Here is a 27,088-nt window from a genome sequence, read left to right as displayed (position 1 = left end):
ACCCCAGCTGACTTCCTGCCCTTTGGGCAGGGGACTGGACTCGATGATCTCCCGAGGTCCCTTCCAGCCCTAATGTCTATGAAATCTATGAAAACTCCAAGCTGCCAGGCTGCATATAGGCAACTAGATCAGTATTGGCCAATATGACTCATTAATAATTGGTCATCGGTATCGGCCTGAAAAATCTTTATCAGTGCACCCCTAACTTTTACTTTAGCAAATGTTTTTCATGAAAGTCTAATAGTAATGCAGCCACTTACATAATTCAATTCCTTTTAAGGAACGATATTTCAGAGGCTTGACTCATATCTACTTGAATATACATATTTTATAAGATTAATTTAACATCTGTATTATCTCAGATAAAATAATGTCATGGTGGGGGTTGGATGAACCCTTTCTGATGCTGATGGGTTTAATAGTGCTCTTCATTCACGAGAAGTGCAGGAATCAAAGTAAAGTAATCAGAACTCTTTGGGAGGTGATATCTTTTATTAGACCAGGGGTGGGCAAAATACAGCCTGTGGGCTGGATCCAGCCCATGAGACCCCTAAAATATTTAGAAAATATTTATCTGCACCTGGCTGCCTGTCAAAGATGAAAGGAGCCAAGGGCTGAATTGAAATATATAACCCAAAAGAGTTGGCATGCTAGAACCAGTACCGATTTGAAATATGTAACAGTTAAATCCTTCTGAAGTTTAATTTTGAAAATGTTAATAGGTGAGAAAAGAGGACGGTAAGAAAATGATACAAATACAAATAAGAAAAAGTAACTGTTAGACTGAGAACAATTCATATAACTGGGTTCTTTTCCAGAGATCAGAGAAGCACATGGGACACTAAAAGGATGGTGCGTACAATGTAAAGATATTTTTGTTGTTAGGAAAACGTTTCCTGGACCACTTACTTTAAGGTGACTGTTAAGGGGCAATGCAGGGTGTGTGAATCAAACACAAGGGAGAAGGCTCTAAACTCTTCCTTTGGTACAAATCCAGAATAACTTTAGTGACTTCAAAAAAATCATACAGGATTTCTCCTCTATACAGAGGATCAGTTTCTCTTCTAAAAACATAAGAAATACATGTTAATATAAACTTGGCTTAGCCTACCAAAATCCTACCCTTCACCTTTCTCACTAAGGAGTCAGCCCACTGGTGACATTTACACAAGAAGTTCTGCTGAAGTCAACAAGTCTACTAGCATGGCCACTTGCTCACCTATATAAGGATTTTGCTCTTAAGCTTGAATCATTCAAAATGTATGCCTCTCCAGATCCCTACCTGAACTTACTTGGGGTTGAGTAGGAGTGGTTTCCATACGGCAGCTAATTGCCTTCATTCTTCATAGAGCACCAGGCATAGGCAGCATGGATAATCATTATAACTGGCAGGGAATGAAAACAGAACCTCTGCCCACACACAGGGCAAGGCAACAAAATGAAAGAAGCACACACTTTTTTTACTAACTCCTGCTTTCCCAGGGTTCCAGTGAATGGATTCTCTTTCTAATATACTAAATCTCTCTAACTTACTGCCTCCCAAATACCAAGCCCAGGGTGACTAGAAAGGTTCTTTTTCTATTTTTCTTGTCTTTTTTATGGAATCATAATATAGCTTGTTGCATCAAGATAGTTTCAAAAGATCACTGAAGAAACTTTAAAGCAGATGAAAATACTGCTCCTTCCTCGGTTCACATATATATGTAAACATGAAGAAAAGTCTCATTTTCCTACATACCAATTTCTCAGCCACACCTATAGCAGCTTCCCTTCTCAAGTCATCTCTCATTAATAATTATTATCATGTTCTGCAGACCAGTGTTAATGTTTAATACTATAAATGGGATGTAAAGCAAGAGCATCTGAAGTCTGATCAGATGCTGTATCTCTGGCCAGCAGTTAGAATCATACACAGCTAAATCTGCCCCTAATTTCTGTGGTCCAGACTGACTTGAAAAAAATGTAGTGGCTGTTAAAAGTGCAGTGACATGGGTGTCTACTGCCACACATGTTGACTGGCTAGAGCAATGAAAGTAAGGGCACCTCCCCATCTCACAGAAAGTTGCAGTAATATGAGTCCTTTGCTGCCCCAGGCCATAGGGAAGACAGATGAGGTCTCTATCAAATGCCACTGTATATTTTTACAGTACCCCTCCTTTTCTAATCCCTCTGGTTAGAAAATTAGCCAGTAGATTTTGGCCACTTTGAAATTTCTGCATATTTTATTGACCCTCTTTAACCACCAAATGGCTGAACAAGAGATGGCTGAAATTTAAAACAAACTAACAAATAAGCTCACTTCTTTGGCTAACAGAACAATAATAAATTACAGGTCAAGATGATAATTTTTCATTATCATGACAGATCCTTTAGGGAGGCCAGTGTGGTGATGGTAGGGCAAAATGTTCAAACAAACAGTCCTTCTACATTTGAAACTCTTACTAGAAAACAACACAAAACACTTTGTCTGACTTCAAGGAATGCTAATATTCCTGATAAATTTGCTAAATTTTTTTAGTGATTTTTAAAACCCTGCTTCACTTCAAATCAACTACCTGCTCAGATTCAATGTTAGTTGTTTATTTTTACTTTTGCAGAAAGTGAATCCTAGTGTTTAGTTTGAATCCAATATGCTGAGTTTCATTTATGTTTTCCCCAGAGAATGCCTGCTATTTCACTTTCCAATTATAAGCACTTTTAAAAAATAAACCTGACAAGGGCAAAATAACCAAATGATATGTCAAGCAGAATAACAGACAACTAAATCAGAGCTGGTCATAGTGACCTTTCTGTTGCAAATATGGTATTGCTGAGATGTTAGCGATTCCACACAATCATACTAACTGCTGAGATAACTTCAAGTGAGCCCATTACATAAACTTGGTAAGAAACTCCTCTTTTCTGTAAACACATTTAAGGAAAATAAGAGCATGAAGAAGAGGGAACGTAACAATACACAAGACCTCTAAATGAAGGAGAAATTTGGCCTAACGCTGAAAATGTTCAGCTCCTTAACAACCTTAATTAGTTAATTCCCTAAACAGCCCGGTGGGTACATAAAAAATAGTTTGTTTATTTTTGTGAGGAAAGCAGAGTATGGCAGAAGTCAAGGATCCCCCATGATTTATAAATCCTTATATTGGAAAGTCACTACAAAGTTATTAGCATGGGTATAACTTCTTATTTTATTAAAAACATTTTAAAGCTTTTGTTTCAAACACCTTTCAATTGCATTGTATTGTGAAAAATGGGAACCAAGGTCAACAGATCCCGGTTTGTTTCCTAAGAAAGAAAGCAAGCTATAGTTAATTCTATTTCCACTGAGCACCAAGACCAGAGTGACCTGGCAAAAGAAACACTTAGAGGTAGCTTTCTGAAAGACTGGACAGAGAGAGAGTTGGGGAAGAAGGCTAATAGAAAGCATTCTCTCTAGCACCAAGTAATATTTGGTGTTAGAACAGACCTTATGATGAGAGGCTGAGAGCCATGGGACTCTTCAGCCTGGAAAAGTGCAGGCTCAGGGGTGATCTGGTGGCCACCTATAAGATTATCAGGGATGCTCACCAGGATCTGGGGGAACGTTTCTTCACCAGAGCGCCCCAAGGGATGACAAGGTCGAACGGTCACAAACTCCTCCATGACCGTTTCAGGCTGGACATAAGGAAGAATTTCTTTACTGTCCGAGCCCCCAAGGTTTGGAACGGACATTTGGATTTTATCTTGCTGGGATCCTATGTTCCCTGCTGACTTCCTGCCCCTGGGGCAGGGGGCAGGACTCGATGATCTTCCAGCCCTGGTGTCTATGACATGTATGAAACATGTTCATACTCTGTGGCTTTCTGCAGTGGTTAACGTACCTAGTAGGTAACATGGAAATCTGGTCACTCAGCCTTGGAAGATATTAGCATTCAATAATCATTCTTCAAGGTTCAATACTTTCTAGCTAAGTCAATCTATCATTTAATAACATTGTTCAGAGCAGATGGAAAGGATTCAGAGAACAGCTAAAAGAATAATTCAGGATTTGGAAAACAGTTCCAGTCTTACAGTTAAAGACACAAGAATCTCAATCTTCTTAGTTTAACAGAGAGCTGAACTGTAGTTTATAAATATCTGTATGTGGAACAGAAAATTGATATTAGAAGGCAGACAGTTGTGTAGCAAGATCCAGTGCCTGAAAATTCTTCTTCACCATATTCGCATTAGGATTAAGTGCAAATTTTGCAGGAGGTGTATATAATCACTAGAGCAATTTATCAAGAGTTTTAGAATCTCCATCACCAGAAATTTTTATATCATAATTGGATTTTTTTAAAAAGATATGCTCTACTCCAAAGAGGAATTAATTTGGGGAAGCCCTATGGCCTCTGTGATTCACGAGGTCAACTCTGATCATTGCAATGGTCACTTTTAGCTCTATAATATATGAATGTTTCTTTGATCTGGCCTGCCTGGAGTTAAGCTTGATTTCTATCTAGGAGAACAGGAAGATGACTTCTTGATGCAGGATAGACTGCAGAATTGTTTATCCTCCTGTTCAGTAAAGTGAGCCTCTCTGGTGGTATTGTCTGTCTTTACAAACAGATGGACACCTTAGAGATGGTCCTGAAGATAAAGAACTAATTGTACCACTCACACTTACAAAAAATAAAGACTTTGACTTTCTTCTTGTATAGACCCTGTACAAACCCCTGTGCTTTGCAGCCCTGCAGGCTTACAACAATAGGAACATAGTGCTCTCCCTTTAGTCACTGGCAAAATGAAGACCAGGACTTCTATGTCAATGCTACCTGACTTCACATGAAAACCAGGGAAGAATTCCATACTTGTAAAAGTAAAACTTCTGAAGTTTGGTAAAATTTTAATTGAAAGAAACATTTTTGTAGAGACTGTTCTCTTATTCTATCCTCAAATGATGCTGTGCACTTCTGAAGATACCATTCACAGAAAAAAGCAACTAAAAATATGCCATATAACAAAACTGGCAATTTAACTTGTACTAGCTTGTCATTTTTAACTTGGTTAAGAAGTGAACAATACAAATTTCAACTCAAAGTGAAATTTGCAAATGCATTTGAGAAAGTGGTAGTGGTATTTTCATTTTTTCTCTTTTTTCTTTAGATGGATTATTCTCTTGAAAAAATGCACTGAAAAATATAACTTGTGAAAGTAATCTTTAAAAAACTTTTGAAAGTTATAGAAATGCTATAAGAAGTTTTCCATGTTTGATTTCTAGGGAATTTGTTTAATATAAAATAATCTAACTGCCTCATGACTCACAATTTGTGTTTGTTTATTGCAAGTTAGAGGGCATACAATCCTTCTGGGGGGAAAAATGAAAGTCAGATAACTAGTTTGCTGGTCATACTGACCTCTAAAAAGAGAGTCAGAGATTAGGGAAAATAATAAGCATTTTATGCACGCTACTTATAAATTGCAACAGTATGAAAAAACCCTCCAATTATATCCTAGGTACCTTGATTCCTAATGGAACAAACGTAATTTCTCCCACTTATCCATTCCCCAAATCAGCAAAAAATATAATACTTAGACTGACATTTAGATCAGTTCAACTTGTATACACTTCTAGCAGAACAACAATCTACCGTAACAGCCATCTTTCTAGTTTATATTTAGAAGATTTTAATGTTACCAGCCAAACAAAAATATTAAAAACCAAAAACAAAACTTTTTTTCCCATTCCCTGCCTTTGAGTAGGGAATGGAGAATTTACTCTAAATTAGGTAACCATTTTCCTATGGGAAAATATACACTGATATTCCTGGGTCCATGACTGACTGCTGTGTGATCTTGAGCAATCACTTAACTCTCTCTGTGACTGTTTCAACTTCCATCTTCTGTCTGCCTTACCTACTCAGACTATAATGTCTCTGTATCAAGAACTGACTGCTCCTCTATAGTTGACAAAGTCTATTAAACTAGAAACTGAATCTTAACTAGGACCTCTTGGTATTCTGTAGTACAAACCAAAAATGATAAAAACAATTCAAGCCATCCAGCAATGAGAAATCAGACAGAATGCAGGATTAAAATGAATCATAAGAATAATGGTTTGTTGCCGGCTAACCTAAAAGTACACAACGGAGTTCTAAGAGGCCTAGCACAAGGTCTGTACATCATTCGAAATAGGGTTTAACTGAGCCCCAAATAATGCATAGTCCTTCTACTGGCCCTTTTCACTTGGTTGAATTTAACCCTTAATCCCCCACAATACACAATTGAGAATTGTTTTTAAAAGAAGTCAATCTTATTCCACTATAAGAATATGGATCCTGTGTCAGAGGACTTTTAGTCCCCATTTAATTATGTTATGCTTTTTGACTCTCATCTGTATTGTTTGATTCTGGTCATCTGATTCCTTACAATTTCTAATACCACCCTGCTTATCAGGTCTTTTTCTTAGTGTTAGTTCATTTCCCATTTTGTTCAATATCCCGCCTCTGCCTTTTGTCCTAGCCATATTACCAATGAAGCCCAACAAACTGTTTGTTTGTTTTTTTTAATTTTCCATTAATATTCACATTCTTGCTTGTAAAATACTTTTCTAGCACTAGACTCTCTGGAACACTTACATGGTACATGGACTTAGTAACTTCAGAATTTTGGCCTTTACCTCTTATTTTTAATAAGACAAGCAATGTGCCATTATATAAGATAAGATAAAAATTGAAGGAAATCAATCAAAACATACTTAAAAACATTTTTTAGTGCGGATCACCAAATGCCAAAAACTATCCTGTGGCACTGGCCATTTTAAAGAGTCCAGAGTTGTTCCTAAGGAACATACTGTACCCATGTGGAACACATTATAAAGGAGACAAGGTAAGAAACACTTAAGTTTCAGAGGGCTTTTATGCATTGTATACAGCAAAAGTTTGATCAAGATGAAAAAAGAAGCATGTTTACTTGAACGCAAAGAAACAGCTATATAGATTTCAATGAAACATAAAAGAAAAAACATGAATTCAAAATAGGAATTTTGAAGAAAGCATATTTGATGCATCTTAGATTGAGGATACTGTTTACGATATTATTTATATTATTCATTGGGGTAATTGTTCATGTTTGTAAAAATAATAATCCAACATTGCTTTTAGATTACTTCGTAAATGTTATAATTCTTATGAATGCTTTCTGAATGCTGTACTATCTGCAGTTTTTCAACTATCTGAAGCTCTACATTTCTAACCTGTTCTATGTAGATGACTCATTTTCCTTTTTCTTATTCTTCTATCTCTTCTTGGTCTGTGCATCTCCTACTCCAATATATACTGTACATATGTACAATTGTGAAGTAAGAAGAAACAAGCAGCAGCTTGAGAGATCAGTATCTTGAATAAGCAATACCTCAATATAATTGTCTATTAATAATAGTTTACTAATAGTGATAGATATTAACCTCTCATAATTTCTTTGCTAGAGGTATGCTGTACTGCATCTTAAATTCAGCATTTTAAGGTAATCCTAAAACAGTCCACTGAGTACAAGGTCATGTAAAAACTATACCCACTCCAATTTTAATCATAATTAACAGGTCAAAAACCTTTCTTCTGAGGAATTTATATCTCTTTCATCCTCTTGGACTCCAAGCATTTTACAAAAATATGGAAAGATAACCATTTATTTAAGATAAAAGATACCTTTTACCTTATAAAAGATACCTTTTATTTCTCTTCTTTCAAGCGTGATATGCTAACTTGAAAAAGACCACAACATGTCATCATTATCATTGGAAGTTTATGAAGAAGAAAAATAGCTCTACATTGTGGATTTGATACCCAGGAGCCAAATGGGCTGATACAGTTCTGTCATGCTCTACCAAGACTATCTCTTAGAACTCAAGAAAGTAATTACTATTGTAAAACATCTTCTCAAAGAAGGAGAAAGTCTCTGAGGTGGTGTACTTTGAGAAATCTGAATCTAGAACCAACTTAATCTTAAAACCATTAAGTTGTTTCTATTCAATGGAAAACTGATGGAAGTTTCAAAGCTCAAGGGTTATATTCTTGCATTTGCATTGTGGAGTAAGGAGAGTGCTTTATTTTGATGAAATAAAGCTTTTACAGGATTCCCCCATTCATGATTATGTAATGGTGCACTGTAATAGTACCTGGAAATTATCAGCACATGGATCACTATAGGCAAATTACAATCTGTTAGGAGTGTTGAAAACCTTGAATGCAGTAATGTAAATAAGGGGCGATGCCTGGGGCAGAAGCTCTGGGTACCACGTTTGTTGGGGGTGGTACAAAAACTGTCCCATGATTGCAACATTGCAGTCATCGCTGCCTTGTACTTTGTGGCTGCCCCGGGTGTGGAGCTGTCCTGCTACACCTCTGTTTGAATGGAAGGACACATTTGCAATATGTCTTCTATCTAGGTTTCCAGTAGCCATGATCTTAATGAACATGAAACAAATAATGTTAATATTCCTATTACGAGGAATAGGAAATAAGTGATGTTTAAACATTTAAATTTCCTTTTTTTCCAGTAATATGGCCTTTTTCTCCATTTTATTTGGATTTCATGTCTTTCCCCAGAAAGCTACAAAATGATAATATCTGCTTTCCTTACAGAGGTACACACAGTAAGTAACATCCACTTACTTTTATTAGTTCAGGCCTTCACAGAAACTCTGCCAAAAGTTTTACACAAATGTTAAATAAAAAAGGAGGACAAAGTGCCTTATGAGGTTTCTGTATGTGTCCATTACAGCCCTTGGAGTGGGTTGAGAAGAAAGACTTGAAACACATGACAGCATTTCTTTGAATTGACTTGTAACTTCTAAGATGAATTAGTGGTATCCAATGATTGACACATTAAAATACTTTTGAGGTAAAAAATTTGGCTGGTAGCGTTAACATGAATGCCCCTAAGCTGTTATCTGATAATAAGCCTGCTGGAAAATGCTAAATGCATTTTGTTGACTTACTGTTATACTTTGCTACCTAGATATAAGGAAGTGACTCTCTAAGCAAGAGGGTGCATAGTATGTGCTAAACTGTCTACAGAGAGGAATCCTGGCAACAGTTAAGCATGAAGAGAAGCTTGCAATGGTTTTGATGTTCATTTTAAGTTCTTTTTATGAATAAACACTAAGAAAAGGGATATATTAACTCCATATCTAAGGTGGCTGTGTTTGAAGGAGGGCAGAAAAATGACTAGCTGACACCCACAATCTTCTGTATTTGTGGGTATTTTGTTTGCTCACATTGAGATCTCTGAAGCATTCTTGCAGTCATGGATTTTTAATTATAGTGCAAATCTGTGAATCATGAATAGGTAACAAAATACAGCCCTAACTACTATGAGATGACAAGGAAATAAAAGATCTCTGTGCCCAATTGCTTTCCAATCATACCTTAAATACTACCAATGGTATGGGTTTTGGGATGAAATTCATTCAAGATTGTTAGCAATAAGAACTGCTGGTTTAGATCTTAAATCACATACTGTTCAGTTTGCTCTACAATTTAGATGAGTCAAAACGGCATCCAGAATAGCACAACCTATACAAGTTCTGAACATACCAGTCTTAAACCAGATTTGTGACTGTCTGTACTTAGCCTAATACACAGACCCATGCTGGCCCAGTCTAGTTTTCCTTGCAACTCTTGCAGATGGTCACAGCCAATCCAGTCTGACCTTAGATCGTGACTCAGAACAAGGGCAGCTCTTTTCATTCTAATCTTGTAGTCCTCTCTGACAGGGCAGTGATCTGTAGGTATGCCATGCTTGACAGGTGTGCAGACAGCCTTGGCATCTTGGAAACCATGTGCCAGATGGACGTACAACTGAAAAAAAGTTGTGCTGTAGTACAGTCAAGCCCAAATGGTTTCCTTTATCTGACCTACCTAAAAAGTGGACATTAGCCACTGCCACTGCCAGCTCTTCCTCTGTTTGCACCTGTGAGATGTCTGTCCAAAAAAAACTACTCATAGTCAAGGCTTCCTCAACTGCCAGGTGGAGGAGTGTCTGCCAGTGACAGCCAGGTGGGGGAGTGCCTGCAATATGAAGGCAGAGGACAGGGTCTCCCAGGAAGGTGGAAGCTAGAAACTTGAAGCAAGCAACATCCCCACCTACAGTGGTCTGGCTGAAGAACAAATATGGAGCTCTAGCATCAAAGAAGAAGGAGTACATTCAGGCTAGGTCTCTCCAAGGTTATAAGTTCTGAGACCACTGCTACTAAGAAGAAGTGATAAATGGTGGTAGTTGGAGACTTTTTTCTGCAGGGGATAGATACATCCATCTGCCAACCTGACATGTTGCCTCAGAAAGCCTGCTGCTTGCCCAGACCTGAGATGCCACAGAAGGATTATTAAGACTTATCCAGCCCTCTAACTATCATCCCATGCTGCTCATCCACATGGGCACCAATGATACTGACAGGGGGCACCAGAGCAGATCAAAAGTGACTACAGAGCTCTGGGTGCAAGGGTGAAGTGGACCAGAGCTCAGATGGTGTTCTCCTCAATTCTTCCAGTGAAGAGGGAAGGCCCACATAGGAGTGGACACACCATGAAGATCTATGAATGGCTGTGCAGATAGTGTTGCCAGCAGGGCTTTGGCTTCTTTGACCATGGGATGTTGTTCCAAGAAGAAGGACTGCTAGGAAGAGATGAGATCCACCTGATGAAGAGAGGGAAGAGCATCTTTGCAGACAGGCTAGCTAACCTAGTGAGGAGGGCTTTAAACCAGGTTTGCCAGGGGATGGAGACCAAAGCCCTGAAGTAAGTGGGTAAGCGGGTGACCTGAAGGAACCACAAACAGGAGGGGGTGACAGGAGAGGCCTTCTCATTTTTCTTGAGCTAGTAGGGCAATCATCTAGTTACCTCAGATGTCTATATATGAACGCACAGAGCCTAGGAAACAAGCAGGAAAAACTGAAAGTCCTGGCACAGTCATGGAACTGTGATGCAATAGGAGTAACAGAGACTTGGTTTGATAGCTCACATGACTGGAGCACTGTCATGGATGGGTACAAACTGTTCAAGAAGGACAGGCAGAGGAGGTGAGGAGGACTTCCTCTTTATGTAAAAGAGCTGTATGATTGCTCAGAGGTACAGTATGAAACTGGAGGCAGGCCTGTTGAAAGTCTCTGGGTTGGGGTCAAAGAGTCACAACAAGGGTGATGTCATGGTGGGTATCTACTATAGACCACCAGGTCAGGAGGATGAGGTAGATAACACTTTATTTAAACAGCTAGCAGAAGTTCCCAGATCACAGGCCCTGGTTCTCATGGGAGACTTCAATTACCCTGACATCAGCTGGGGAAGGGGGCAATCCAGCAGTGCACAGACAATCCAGGAAGTTTTTGGAGAGCACTGGGGAAAGCTTCCTGTTGCAAGTGTTGGAGAGGTCTTCTTGATCTGCTGCTCACAAAGGAAAAGATTGGTGAAGAATATAGAAGGATGGCAACCTGGGCAGCAGCAACTATGAGCAACCATTGAATTCAGTGCCCTAAGGAAAGGAAGGAAAGCAGCAGAGTCTGCTTTTGGACCCTGGACTTCAGAAAAGCAGACTTTGACTCACGCAAGGAACTGCTGGACAGGATCCCCTAGGAGGCCAATCTGAGGGGGAAAAGGAGTCCAGAGAGTTAGTTGTTACTACAGGCACTGGAATGAACCAACTCAATGCACAGAAAGACTAGCAAGTATGATACAGATGATACAGAAAATGCTGAAATACTCAATACCTTCATTACCTCAGTCTTCACAGGACTTCACAAGATTACAGTGGCAAAAGAAAAGTTTAGGGACTATTTAGAAAAGCTGAAAGTGTACAAGCCATGGGGCTAGATGTGAAGCACCTGAAGGTACTGAGGGAGTTGGCTGATGTGACTACAGAGCTGCTAGCCCTTATCTTTGAAAACTCGTGGTGATCGGGGAGGTCCCAGACAACTGGAAATGGGAAAATATAGTGCCCATCTTTAAGAAAGGGAAGAAGGAGGTCCAGGGAACTACAGACCAGTCACTTAATTCCTTGGAAATATCATGGAGCAGGTCCTCAAGGAATCCATTTATAAGCATTTGGAGGGGAAGATGGTGATTAGAAACAGTCAGTACAGATTCACCAAGGGCAAAACATGCCTGACTAACCTAACTGCCTTCTATGATGGGATGTGCTGGCTGTATGGATGCAGGGGGAGCAGTGGATGCAATATACCTTGACTTTTGATATAGTCTCCCACAACATTCTTGCAGGCAAGCTCAGGAAGTGAGTTGGATGAATGGACTATAAGGTGGATAGAAAATTGGCTGGATGATCCGGCTCAAAGGGTAGCAATCAATGGCTCTATGTCTACTTGGCAGCTGATATCAAGTGGAGTACTCCAGGGATTGGTCCTGGGGCCGGTTTTGTTCAATATCTTTACCAGCAGGGATCCAGGTTTTTCATGTGCTGTGAAAGTACAGATTTTCTTCTTACAAGGAGAAAAACGTGGGAAACTAACAGAGTTCCAGCCTGCAAAGAGCTGCTTGGGGATCAGGGGAGCGAACGCAGGATGTGCCATGTACTTGTGCACACTCACATGCACATGGCCAGCAATACAGCCAGGCAGAGAGTATCTCCCCCAACTTCCTGCAGGTAAATCTACGTGGGGAGGGGGTGCAGACTGATGCAGTCATGGTGAGGAAGGGAGTGGAGCAGGGTTGGTGGTTGGGGCTAGGGCTGGAGGCTGTGCATGGGGCCTGGATGGGAATGAGTGGCCACGGGCCCTGATCAGGGAGTGGGATGGAGTCATGGGTGGCTCATCTGGGAGGCAGTGTTGGGGGCAACTGTGCACACTCCCAAGGAGAGGGGCATGGAGGGGGCACGTCCCCCCCAGATTTGTGCATGCGGCAGGGGTGGTGCTGGCTTATATACAAATAAATGAGAGAGAGAGAGAGAGAGAGAGAGAGAGGCATTTCATTTTAATTGCAGAAAAACATGGATATTGGGGGTTTTAATCAGAGGATTTTGGATTTTTATAAAAGAATGTGTAATTTTTAAACATAGAAAACCAGGACCCCTGTCATTAACATCCCTGTGAATGAATGGCTTGCTCTTTCTTTTTGGTGAAATTTAGCTGTAACTGCTCTGGTTGATGCCTATTCATGTACCACATAATATCTAGTTGTTTAGTCTAGCTTTATTTTAAATTTCAATTCAATTAGTAATTTCTATTTTACTGACTATTTTTAGCATTTCGTTTCTTGACAAATAGAGAACTAGATGAATAATCATCATATATTAGCTGAAGACTCATATCAAGCCAGCTTCTATCTTGTGGCAGTTAAAAACACACAGCAAGGTGAAAGGCATACAGACTCTGTGTGTTGATCTCTCTCAGCTATTGTGAAATGCAGCATTTGAGGACTGACTATATAAATATTTAAGAGGTTGAGGGAAGGAGGAGAGAAGGCTTCTTTGCAAAACATTGAGGATTCCCCTCATTTTCCTCAGTGTAATTTTTCATCCTGTATGCCCCATGAGTTTAGATCCTTTGAGATATGCAAAAAAAAAAAAAAAAAAAAATTAATACAGGGTGCTTGACCAGATTCCGAGGCCAAAATGGCAGAGACTGAGACTGTGAAAATCATTCTGATTTTACATAAACAAATATATAATACTTTTACTGTAATTCTCTACAGATAAGACTGTAGGTAGAAGACATACAAATACTCCAGCTTCAGCAGAATTGGAAATCACTGTGAACACATCCAACCACTGGCTCCAAATCTGCTTCTGTTGTCAACTGAAGGGTTTGGTCCTTATATTCAAAGTCACTCATGGACCAAGACCTGGCTTCATCAGTGACTGCATGACAGAAAAAACCACAAGAGACAGAGGTAAAGGGTTCTTTAGGATCTCAGCTGCAGAGGCAGCTTGCAGAAATTGGTCTTGCCTAAAGCCATACCATTTTTCAAGCATCTTGCAAAGACAATTTTTTTAATTGAAACTTTCCCAAAAAAACTGAAGAAAGGTAGAAAGAGTAGCTTAGGTCCCCAAGGAAAACTTCTATGACTCAGGAGAGAGAAAACAGAATCATGCTTGAAATCTGGACCTCCCAATGCAGATTTGATTTATCTATCTGGTATTTAGGTACTAAAGTTACAAATCCTGTAGAGAGAGGTGGTTAGCCACATTAGTTGAAGTCAAGCAGAAAACAGGGGGAGATGGCACCTTAGATATTAATTTGTTCAGAAAGGCATAAGCTTTTGTAGGTGACATCCTACTTCATTAGATGCCATGCCCTTAGCTGAGTGGGTTCCCAACTGCAGGAGCTTGCTTGTTGCTGGTGTAGGGAGAGCCTGAGATCAGGCTCCCCCTGCACCAGCAATAAGGCATGATGAGATCTGATTCACAATCCCACAAACATGCTACCTGCCGTGCATGTGTGGCACGGCAGGAAACACGATTGTGTGGGTGAGGCATTAGATCCTATCGTGCCTTTACCTGCGAGTGTAGAGGGGGCTGAGGGCCTTTTAGTGCTACTTCAGTAGAAATACTAATGTTATAGATTGAAAGTAAAATGATTGATTTTGCTTTTACTGCACTTAGTTTTTTGCTTAAGATGCAAAACATCCTCTCTCTTACCTAATGTTTCCTTTTGTAATTTGTTCTCTCGCTGGAGTGAGTGCTGAAGCTGCTGAGTTTTCAGTTCAACTTCATCAAACACCAACTTCAGCTGTTTTACCTCTTCTTGGAGGGACACATTATTCTTTTGGGATTCTGCCAACCTTTTATTCAATATGGATATCTCTGAGGAGAAAATCATACAAAACATTGGTACATTTATAATCTTAAAACATAAGGATACTGTCAATACCCTAATGCCGGTGTTCTATTAAGGCCTCAAGACTTCTAGGAATCTAAATTCTCTGTTATAATAATAGAAACATAAGGCTGGAAGGGTCATTTGAAGGTCACCTAGTTTAGTCCCTTGCTTGAGACAGGATAACAAAAGCACTGCTTCTTTCCACTAGGATCAGAGAAAAAGTTAAAGATATGGCCAGTGCAATTCATTTTCACTTGGATAACTTGCACTAGCCAAGGCAGATAGTGATGAATATCAGCCAATGAACAGTACAAGTCTTTCAAAATTTATTTTAGATCTGATACTAATCCTATAACAGGATCTGAAGTACGCACAGCCAGTGGGACTCCATCTAGCATAACGGTCTGCTCATAAGCCCCTTGAGGCACTAGGAGAGCCGTGAGTATAAAAAAAATAACCATATTAAATGTAACTCACTTATGTTCATGAATTCAATAAGGTTTGCAATTAAAAAATAAACATTACATTAACTTAATTTTTGATATATTAAAAAGTGATCATCATCATAATAAACTTTCAAAGATACATGCAAATATTGTTACCAAATAGAGAATAATCCCTATTGCAAGAGAGGATAGCAGGCAGAGAAGCTGCAGGAAAAGAGAAATACACTGATATACACAGATACCCAGAATAGATTGCTGATGACGTAAGAGAAACACCTTACATTAATAAGTTGAGTTCTTCAGCTCATTTTAGAACTCAGCAGTGCATTAAGCACATAAATAATTTAATGCAAAATTGTCATAAGTGACCATGAATTACTGGTTTCTCATTTGCAGATGTCCTAACCTGAAAAATTCTGATTGTCCAAACTGTTGGCAACTTGAGTAATGGATTCTTAATTCTAGCATTTGTGAGTGCTTTATCTTGTAACCCATGTGGTGGGCTAGTAGGGGGTGCTCCTGCGCTGAGCCACCCACCTCACTGCACCTGACCACCTTCCAGGCTCTGAGTGCCTCCCTGGGGGTGCCTCATGTCTGGCTGACCCCCTTCCTGGAGCACACCCGCTAGCCTGGGGGTAGTGCTGCCACCACCCAGGATCTGGCTTGATCCTGGCATTGTGCCCCCTGGGAAACACAGGCCTAGTAGCCGTTGAGGGTACTCGACTCACTTCAAAAACTTGGGGTGCTTCCCTCACTCTGAAGCACAAATAGTGGTCTCCCTTAGTCAGTCGAACCAAAGGGACTTCAAGGCATAATCTAGACCGACTCCCAATAAGTCTCCCATGCCAGGTACAAAGGAGAACTTTATTGGTTACAAGGAGTAGGTTTGGAATAGGGTACAGAGTAGACCAATCCCATAGAGCAAACAGAGTGGCTGGGTAACCTTTGGTCACACATCTGAGTTATTGCAAGCTATATATCTAGTTAGATCTCACGTAGCTTACTCACAAGTATCATCAAGAGGCAGGTGGAGATTCCCTACGGAGGCAGGCAGTTCACTGATCATGAGTTTCAAGAGAAAAGGCAAGTTTCAGATGGTCCAGTTCTTCTCTCTCTGAGTTTTTATCATGGCTACTGCCCCTCCTCCTGGGCAGTCCTTAACTTCTATAGACCTTATGACCTCATTTACCTGGTCCAATGGAGGCCAGCACCTGCTGGCTGCCAGCCAACTAATTTGAAATGCATCACTGGTTGCTGGGCGGGGTCTCTAGCCCCCTCCCAGTCAGGTTGGCATTGCTAAGAACAATAAGGAGCATGTGTGATGCCAGTCATGTAGGCAGAGGGAGTAGGTTTCCCCATCTCCCTCAGGAATGTAGCCAACTCAGGCTACCTAAAGAGATGGGATGTCTGCCCTCGGCAGGGCCCATGTTAACCAAATTGTCACAGAGCAGAGTTTTTTGGGGAGAGATAGAGGTGGCATTCTGCAACAACCCATACCTTTGTTTTAAGATGTTTTTTCTTAAGGATACTATTGCACAATTACTTCTTGCCTCCCAGTACATGGTGCTATATGATTCATGCTACTTAGTGTGTATGATAGAATGACAAGAGAGTGAAACATGGCAAATTAAAATATCTCCAACTGTTAGAGTCCCAGCTGAAGTATTCATATTGCTTATACTTCAACATGGTTGAACTGTCCAAATACCATATTTACTCAAATATAAGATTCCTCCCCCCGCTCCTGGTCAGCATGGAAAAAAGCTCCATGCCTTATATTTGCATACCCCCGCCCTCTTAAATACACTGGCTATTGTTAAACTGCTGCTAGAATCAGCATGTGCTTAGTCATGGAAGCTAACTATGAAGCTGACTGAATGCAGCCCATGAGAAACATGGCCATAAAACACATGGCCCATACTGGGAAAACAGGCTGATGGAATCTTTGTGTCCCTTAAAAAACTGGGCAGTTGTTTCCTCAGGAGGGAACAAACACTGGGCCTGGAGGTACTACAATACCAGGTCAGTGCTCAGAGAGGCTGAAACTCAAAAATGTTGAGGGGAACCTACCACAAGCCTAATTTAGTACAGCCCATCTGACTAAGACATAATGCCCGCTTTGCTCAGCCTCCCTCAATGCCAACTCTCTTTCAAGTCATGATGAACCACTACATAAAATAAATTTCAACTTCCTCTTCACTCCCACAGCTGAGCAGAGCCTTTCTTTCCCATTTCCAATGATTCCTATTTCTTCACCAGCCTTAAATGTCTGGCAAACATCACCAAACTTCTATGTAGCTGAGAGGCTCTGCTGCCCCCTCTCTCAGCCTGTTGTATGTGATTAGCGTGGCCCCACCCTCTCTGGGGTGGCGACAGATCACACAGCCCTGTTCCTCACCTGCGTAGGAAGTTTGGAGGGTCTCAGGACTTGTGAAAAGAGCACCCAGTTTTAGTTGCACGTGAAGGCCTAGTTAGCACATGGATCTTTTGTGGGGGTATCTGGAATGCATACACATACTGAGCAGCGCTGAGCTGTGGGGTCACTATGGCTTGAAATGTTGTTGACTCTGATAAGGCCCAGCCCAACGAACTATGTAAGTTATGAACCCTTTGACTCTGTACTATCACACACAGATACGTATAAATAGGTATAGAAGTGGTGTTCAGAAGTGCATTTACGGAATACCTGTGCTGAAGTTTGCAACAGTCAGTGCTGGGGCCAGAGTCAGACCGCCAGCAGTCTCCTGTTCCCCTCTGCAGTTTCTGCCCTCCCCACTTGCTGTCACATGTAGCTCACTTCCACATTGTGCTTGTGGACGGAACAGAGCCTAGGCAGGGTGCGACAGTAAGGGTTGGCAGGAAAGCTGTAGGGGGGAGAAGTTGGGGTTGGGAGTAGAGGGCAAGAGGGCTAGCTGATGCCCCCCTCCTCCCCTCCCACCAGCCATTTTCCCAGCTCTACTGTGGGAAGGGGATGAATTCAAGACAACATTCCAATAATTAGATTCTACACGTGGAAAATTATAACAAATTATACATTTTCCATATAGAAAAATCTAATTATTGGGGAGTTGTCTTATATTTGTTATCTTGGATTCCAGTAAATATGGTAGGTGATCCTGCACAATTTTCAGCAAACATAACAGCTGCCAGTTTCACACTTAAACATGCTATTAGAGTTTCTTTTAGCAATACTAGGTGCAGTCTATAAAAGTCTTTTCTTAAATGCTAAGCATTTTATAAGTTGTGATAAAGTGGTGTTATAATGGGTTTAATTAATTAAAAAAATATGGATATTGCATTCATCTTACTTCTGTGCAAGATATTTGTTAGAAGAATTCCTTATAAATACACTGTATGGTGTTTAAAAGTAAAGAATTTAATTAAAATGGGCATTTTAAAGCTTTTATTTGTAGCCATTATGTTGCTGCAAAGTGCAATATTTTGTGACAAGGAAAGAATGGACTTAATTATCATCAAAAGAACCTGACTAGTTAATACTAAAACAAAATATTTAAATATTAAACAGTTATATTCTTCATCTAATTGCTAATAATATTCAGGATATTTTAAATGGTTCTACTTTTAGAGAACTTTTTTTAAAAACTCCACTTTTAGAAGGCAAAAATTATGTTGGGGTTTCTCAGAGTACTGGCAAACTCAGAAATGTCAATTCTCTGTCAAGACAAACAAAACTCTTGGGTTAGAGGCGATATCTTTTATTAGACCAACTAAATAGTAGCAAAAAAAATCTTTATTTACAAGCTTTCGGGTCCAAACACCCTTCCTTCAGGCTGAGGAGAATTCAAGGATTGTAAAAGTTCTCCCAGGATAAAAAGAAACTGCACTTTGCACAGGGGATGTAGAGAGTAGAAGTTTTCCCCCTGGGTTACTCTGAGTCCTTTTGTGAGAGAGCTGCTCTTTGATATGTTGATTAGGCAGGCTTCATCCCGGGAGGTGTCTGGTGTCAGTCAGGGAGGTGAAAAATTCCTCTTTCTTGGTTAGCAATGAAGTTTACATTTCCAAGCGGCTAACGTATTTTAGCCGTTTGGAAACGTAAAGTTCATTGCTAACCATGAAAGAGGAATTTTTCATCCCCCTGGCTGACATCCAGGGATGAAGCCTGCCTAATCAACATATCCAAGAGCAACTCTCTCCTAAAAGGACTTGAGTAAGTCAGGGGAAAAAACTTCCACCCTCTACATCCCTTGTGCAAAATGAAGGGTTTTTTTCTACCAGGGAGAACTTTTACAATCCTTGAATTCTCAGCCTGAAGAAAGGTGTTTGGACCTGAAAGCTTGCAAAGAAAGACATTCTTTTACTACTATTTAGTTGGTCTAATAAAAGATGTCACCTCTAACCTAAAAGTTTTGTTTGTCTATACTTCTTAGAACAATGTGGCTACAACATAGATCCCTGAAGATTCATTCAAAACAATCACAATTTTCACTACAGATATGCAAAATGCCAGATTGCTGGACAGACTGAAAGTTTTCTTTTTGGCAGTACTATAAAATAGCTTTAAAGGTTTTTTAAAGTTTTGTAATGATTAAATACTCTGTTGATTACTCTATCAACAGAACAAGTATAGAAGACAGCAGTAATACAAACTGTCCCACTCTATCATCCTGCCAATAGGTCTCTACTCTGTCTATAGAAACCAAGCCACATTTGGCTTGTAGCACTCAAGCAACTCCTAGTTTATTATGTTTTGGCATCTGGGGATAATTCAGCTTCCATGACAACTTAACCCTTCTTCTCTGAGTGACAGACAAGCATTGGCTACAATTGCAGGGAAAGGGGATTAGAGACCGTGATACGAACATCTGTCTCAACTCATTTCACATAGGCCCCCCAAAATGCTATCAGATAGCAGTACCTTTCACCTACTTTTGACCGGGGCCAAATAACGACCAGCAATGTAAAACATCTTCTTCAATTTTAATTATTTGTGTTTACTCAACATTCAAAAATGAATCTCTTGTCTAATAATATTATAAGTTGATGAGTTACCTGTCCAAACTCCTTTGCTTAAAGTTTTTATTTGTCGAAAAATCTCTTCTTTCAGTGTAGTCCAGCTATCTAGATTATTAGCCACTACTTGTTTAATATTGTCTAGCTCAGTTCTAACAAAGAGAAGTAATGAAAGTGCCTTGTGCAGAGTTAACCGGTGGTTCTCCAATATGCTCCTGAAAAAAAGGAAAATAGGTTGACAATATAGCTCATTAGAAAAGAGAGATCAAATACCAATACTTGTCAAAGCATAGGTGTTGTATTAACCAGGAAGCCTACTAAATACTTTTCCCTAGGTCACATTTTAAAATGTAGCTTGCCACTATTATTCAGTATAACAAATAGAGCTAAACATTTAGCATATATGTCAGGCAATATCAAGCAAAGGAGTATTTCTTCCTCCTTTGTTTTTACTTCAAACTTCATTTATGTACAAATGAAGACAAATGTAAATAAAATAGACAAAGTAAATGTCCTATGACTCTTTTTCAAAAGTTCTAACATGGATTTGTGTATGTACTCAAAGTCCTCTTAGGCAATCATCAGGAAGAAACACAGAACTGCAGTTATGTTCCAAATGTTACAATATCCCAAAAACAACTGCCTTTAACTCTGTTGTTAACTTATTCTGTTGAGATTAATGTCAAAAGTTCCAACAATATGCATTAGTCACTTTTCAGTTTCATTTGCTAACAAAACATCTTAACGTGCTGAGAAACAACAAATATTGAAATGTTTCCAAAATTTTCTCTCAAGTATTATTTCTTGCCAGGATGCTTACAATTCTATTGGGTCTAGTAACTGACTGTACCCCACTTTTTCACAGAAAACAGATAATTTTGCATTACCTTTTGGGAAGTCTTACCTGAACAGCTGCAACTGCTCATATGCAATTTCTTTCTCTTCTTGGAAACATCTCAAGTCCCCATTTAGATTTTGTAATTCATCTTGTTTGTTTTTCAACTGCAGGGTTAGATTTTGTATTCTGTAGAAGTAAATAAAAGAATTAGAGTAATAGTATTTGCTCAACTAAAATCTAAAAATTCTATTTTTTGAATTGATATAACCACTTTTCATTTTAGAAACTGTATTCTTTAAGATAAGAGGTATGGTGTCTTCAAGTAGAGAGAAATGGGAAATCTCTAGTCATTTGAAATGTTCCCTTACACTATTCAATAAAACTTGAATCTCTGAATTTTTGTGTCAGGTTCTTGCTTGCCTATGGATAATTGCTGTATTATTGTTATGACCATAAAAAGAGGTGAACGCATTGTGCAGCTTATTGGGGAAATTTAATTAACAGCAATTTAGTCAACTTAGATTTGGCCCCAAATTTAGAACAAACTTTTGTAAAACATAAACATTTCCATAATTTTAAGATAAAAATGCTGCAAAAGTAAGATATATATATCATTGTATGTATATTTACAGGCACAACTATTCCCCTGCTGTGTTTGCAAAGTAACTACTACAACACAAAGAAACTTAATCATAATGCATTAACTTTACTTTAGATACTGGTAAACTGTTTTAGTCACAAGTAAACTGAAATATTAAAATTCTTAAAATTTTAATAACAAAGGTGGTGTTAGTATCTTTTGTAAGAACGTGTTTCTTTGAATTAATAACTTTAAGCTTCTGTTACTAATATTATATTCCACCTATGTCATACAACAAGTTTCCAACACAGTAACTGCATAAGCACATACAAAAAAAAATTAATATGGATTTAAAACCTACATGGAAGCTACAATACTTAAAAAATATTTCTGTTTCATAAATCTGAGTCCTGAGAGAAAAAAGGGCTTGAAAATGGAAACAACTTTTAACATGCCTCTTCTGTGACAGCCTTCTTCAGTAATATATATATATATACACACCAAAAAATTCTCCTTAAGTTAGCACTAAGGTTTTTTCCAATGCACTTCCTATCAATACACTCACTAAAAGGAAGAGAAAAGAATTAGTTAACCCAACATTAACATCTGTAACAACCTCAGCTCATATCCCTTAACACCTGAACCATGGGGGTGACAGGGACTACTTTCTCATGGTGCCTCCTGTGAGTAGCTGTAAAGAGAAACTAAGGGTGCTGACAGATGTACAGTTTCACATAAAGTGCCATGAGTTACAGCAACTCCCTCCCTCCCTACAACTGACCAGCAGATGTTCACTGCAGAATTGACAGACTGCATAATTCACTCACACACAGATGTGCCCCATGAACTCCTGGGCATTAGACCAAGTGATAAAGGAAGATGGACCCTAACATGATTACTGGCAATAGAGGCATGAGATGACAAAAATACTTGCTCCATCAACTGTTAACTGAAGACCCAAACAGCTGGAGGCTTAAGAGGCTTAAAAGTAGTAAACCATTTATACATGAAGCCCACAAGCTCCTGGAAGAGATTCGGGACTATGAACCAAACCAAACCTGTCACACCAGGATGGTTCCTGTGTGCATAGGGCCCCAGGTGACAACTGTGCATCTTTGGGCAGCTGTGGGCCACTCAGGTTGTCACCCAGGACCCCCACCGCTGCAACAGGGCTTTGGCCCCTGCAGGGTAAGGGCTGTCACCTCTGTGAAGGGGCTTTGGCCCCTGTGGAGAAGTTATGGGCCCTGCAGGGGGGGGCTGTAGCACATGCAGGGGGGGCTCTGGGCTCTGTTAGGGGGCTGTGGAGGAACTATGGCCCCTGTGGGGGGGCAGTCCATGGGCTGTGTGGGGGGATCTGCACCCTGCAGGCAGCAGGGGACCCACCCCTCCTGAGCAGCCCCCCCATGCTCCCCACACCCACAGGCCCCCCACAATCTACCCACAAACCCCACACCTCCAAGCCACTCCCACAAACCCCTCACCCACATACCTGGTCCTGTGGGTCTAGAGTGAGGGGATTAGGGCGGAGGGCAGGCTGTGGGTTGAGAGTGAGGGGCAAGGGCAGAGGCAGGGCACTGGCATATCAGTGCTGCTCAGAGTTGCACATCCTGTTGAGTGAAGTGGGTAGGGGCAGCTCTGGTTTTTCTATGACAAAGAAGCCACAAGTAAAGCCAAAGTGTATAGATATTTAGAATTTATTTTATTATGACAATAGAGGCACTGATAGGCTTCCAAACTGTTTTAAACTTGTAACTATATCAATAAAGCACTGCCCATTTGATCCCTTTCTATATAGTGGCATTTCATTTTAATAGCGAAAGAACACTATTTTGGGTATTTTAATGAAAAAAATTGGGTTTATCACAGAATTTGCAATTTTTAAACAGGGAACACCAGGATCTCTGATGGTGAGATAAGTGGCAAGACCCAGGAAGAGGAGCCTGTCCAGGGCCAGCACTGGGGACCCAGCTGGAGGGCAGATGAGGTGGCTGACCTGTTGGCCATTTGGGGCCAAGAGGACACACTTGGACAGTTCAAAGTGGGCCATCACAAGGAGCACATCCTCTGAGCAATAACTGCCCAGATGCAGAGTGGGGGCACCCCATCCGGGTCTGGCAGGCATGCAGCCAAGAGGCTGCAGGTATAAGGGGGTGGATGTTGTCACAGATGGCAGCAGGTCATAGCCATGCAACAGCCCCCCCCTGCCAGATTGCTGTAGTGAATAGAGGAGGCAGGGGCCACTCCAGGTCATGACTGCTTCAGTAGTCCAGCTGGCACAAGGGGCAGTGTCCCTAGATACCAACTGGCTGAGCCTCAGAAACTCCTGAGGGCAAGCAGCCCTGAGCTGTTCACCAGGGCAGGTTTTTATACTGCTGGGACCAGCACAGGTGTTGACCCCAGGCTCTAGCTCCCCCCTCGCTGCAGATCCAAGAGGAGCAGGCTAGGGTTATTTTGCCCCAAGTGGTATAACTTGTCCCACATCAAAGTGCACGTCCAGGCATGTGCGCTGCGGCAAAAATCCCTGGCTCAAATTTGTGCTGCTCCTATGTGAGCTGCCACAAGCACACATGCCTGCATGTGTGGACACACCCTCTGGATTTATCTTGTGAATCATGTTTGCACACTTAACAGTATGTATGGCACCATGGGGCACCTTTGAAAGGATCTCAAGGCACCCTGGCTGAGAGTCACTGATTTAAGGATGAATTTATAATCAATAATCAGAGTGTGAAAGAGGACAACGATCTGGTAATCAGGAATGTTAGCATAGTTAAACTGCACACTTCAAGGACTTGTAATGTTTTCATTATGAAGTTTTGACATAAGAATAAATTCTGAAATGGAGTCTGTCAGAATCTGGACTGGCATGGGAATAAGAGAAACTTATCTTTAGCAAGTACAAACATATTGAAAGCATCATTTTCCTAGCTTTAAAATAAGGCATTTCCATCATAATCATCATCCTGGGTGGAGAAAAGATCCAAATGCAGCACAGATCAATGTTTTCGTTATGTTGGGAGCTGAGTGAGTGTTGTTGAATTTAGTTAGTGTGATAATTGTTCTAAACTCAAGATAAATGTGGGAAGTAATTAAGCTCTTTTATGGAACAGACAGCTGAATCCAAAGAAGCCACCTTTAAAAATACAAGCCACATATTGGAATCTGAGCCACCTGGGTAGAGAGATTTGACTAAATATAAACACAAGGGTCTGCCAATTGTTTATGGTAATTGAGTGTGTGAGCAGGAAGCACAAGACAGACATGTATGCACACAGAAGGCAGCAAGGAAGCCCCAGCCACTGCCACAGAAGCATTTGCAGAATGACCCAAAGAAAGTCAGAAGATCCAGCTGTTTGCAGAATGTGCTGGCTGGAAAGAAGTGTTGAAATAAAAGCAAAGAAACTATCATGTTTAATTCCTCCTGTGTTCAGAGAAACAGGACTTGTATACATTTTTAAAAATGTAATATTGTTGCATTCAAGAAATATGTCACTTCATCATCAACTTGAAACCAACTTGCAAGACCATAAAGATTGGCTTGCTACTCCAGTGAAAAGGGGTAATTTTCTTAATCTGAAGAAATATAGTCAGAAATATAGTATCCACAGGATTAAACCAGGAAAATGGAAAGATCATTGGAAGGCCAGTAAGGGTAGTTCTCCTCCATCAAATTAAAGAACTACTTGGTCAGATGGAGAGAACTTGTCAAAACTCCTTTCAACCTTATTCTTAGTAAATTCATTTTTGGTTTTTCAATTCCATTTTCAGCCATTTAGATTTGTGCATGTCCTGCTCCTTTTCTTTTGTAAGTCTTCCTCTCTATGGTTTACAGAAGTGGTTTTCAACCAGTGATCCACAGACCCATAGGGGTCCACAGACTATGTCTAAAAGTCTTTGAAAAATGACAATGATCAATCAAAGTATGTGAATACCCACACTTACAATTCAATGGGGTCTGCACCTCCATGCTAATTTTTTAGGAATCTGCAAATGAAAAAAGGTTGAAAACCTCTGCCTTACAACAATCCAACATTTCAAAGGAAAGAAGATGCTCCTTCCTTGCAGGAGCCACATTCTGTTTTGACGGCAGACCTAGCGATACACCTAGGTAGAGTGTCATATGTGACAGTACAAAGTCCTAGTGCCAGTTCACTGAGCTGATGCTGGGAGACTTTCCCAAGCACTTACAGCCATGCAGAGAATTATTTTGCTTGTTTTACAATCACTATTTTATGTGATTCATTTTTATGTGTTCTTCAGCCACTCTCCAGAAAAGGACTCTCAAGAGAAACAGATTGCAATCCCTTATTCACACTATTGAGCTGTTACAAAAGGAGCCTTATCAGCTTCATTCATATTACCTCCCATTGGAGCCACCTGCATGTGAGTAACTGTTTGCTCTTGAAAAGGACTCAAAATCTGGCCCGCTGGTAACATTTCAAAGATAAAAGGGGCTCTAATTATTTTTTTTAAATTGCTTGTGGATTCCAATAATATAAAACATTTTAATAACAGGCAGAAAGAATACAGTAATTAAACCAACTTTCTTGATAAATTCCAGCATAAAGAAAAAATTAAGTTATCATCTTTGTGAGATGAGTCCTGTGGCATATGTTTCCCTGCAAATAGAGCTTATATCAGCTAGGTCAGATCAGCAGCAAGCCACCCTGACCATGACGGATTCTTTTCTAGCTATCTTTTTATTTCTCTCTTTTTAACAGATAGCTAGGAAGAAATAAGAGCATGTTAGAAGCTAAATTACTCTAAGAGGAAACATGAAACATATTTCATTTTGTCACTCACCTCAGCTTGTGCTCCGTTTATTTTATTTAGTCTAGATTGAAAAGGAGATTACATTTTTGGATTCTCAGTTGCTCAATATGCAGGTGACAGAGGACTACGGTTTGTTTGTTTTAATGACTCTTTAAATTAATATTATTGATTTAGAGAAGTGCTAGATTGACTGTACTGAAGGCAGACCTATTTATTCAGATAACAGGTATAACAGTCTGGAGCTGGGCAAGCATCTGCTGAAGTGAGCCAAAGTTCACAAAAGTTCATGCTCTGTATCTTATTTGGTTAGTCTGCAAAGTGTGTATCTACCCTGCCTGACTTCAAGCATCTGTAACCCAGAAATGTGCACACATATGCCTACTAAGTATGCTTGGGAGGCATTCAGGCTGTTCTTGTGCAGTCTGGCAAAAGTCTGTCCCTTAAAAGTTCTCTTTCTGCTTAGCTGTAAATGTTCGTTCTGCAGCACATGCAGCTTGATTTATAGTCTGTTCAGTGGGGTTACTAATTCTATACTGACGTTTTGTCCAGACCAAATTTTGAATGTATGCTGGCAACACAAGAGTTAAGTTTGATCATGCGCAGACAAGCAGGCAAGGCCTATGGAAAATTCCACAGCGTGCCCAGCATGTGCCCCCTGGGTGACCTGTTGGCTTGTCAATCAAGCGTGACCTACTTTTCCA

The 27,088-nt window shown here is 40.1% G+C and overlaps 1 protein-coding gene across 1 annotated transcript in view; it reads right to left on the bottom strand.

Annotated features, from left to right (window-relative positions):
- Positions 1–27,088, bottom strand: part of LEKR1 (leucine, glutamate and lysine rich 1) — a 162,735-nt gene that overhangs the window by 65,952 nt on the left and 69,695 nt on the right. The window contains exons 4-6 of the mRNA XM_019532510.1: positions 21,101–21,220; positions 20,236–20,411; positions 14,599–14,763 (exon numbers count right to left, since the gene is read on the bottom strand). Of these exons, the coding sequence (XP_019388055.1) occupies positions 14,599–14,763; positions 20,236–20,411; positions 21,101–21,220 (461 nt within the window). The remainder of the gene's footprint in view (positions 1–14,598; positions 14,764–20,235; positions 20,412–21,100; positions 21,221–27,088) is intronic.

This window comes from Crocodylus porosus, unplaced genomic scaffold (assembly GCF_001723895.1).
Source record: "Crocodylus porosus isolate Cpor-Errol unplaced genomic scaffold, CroPor_comp1, whole genome shotgun sequence".
Taxonomy (NCBI): domain Eukaryota; kingdom Metazoa; phylum Chordata; order Crocodylia; family Crocodylidae; genus Crocodylus; species Crocodylus porosus.
The sequence above is the reverse complement of the archived record's forward strand: the minus strand, read 5'-3'. Positions and strand labels throughout refer to the sequence as shown.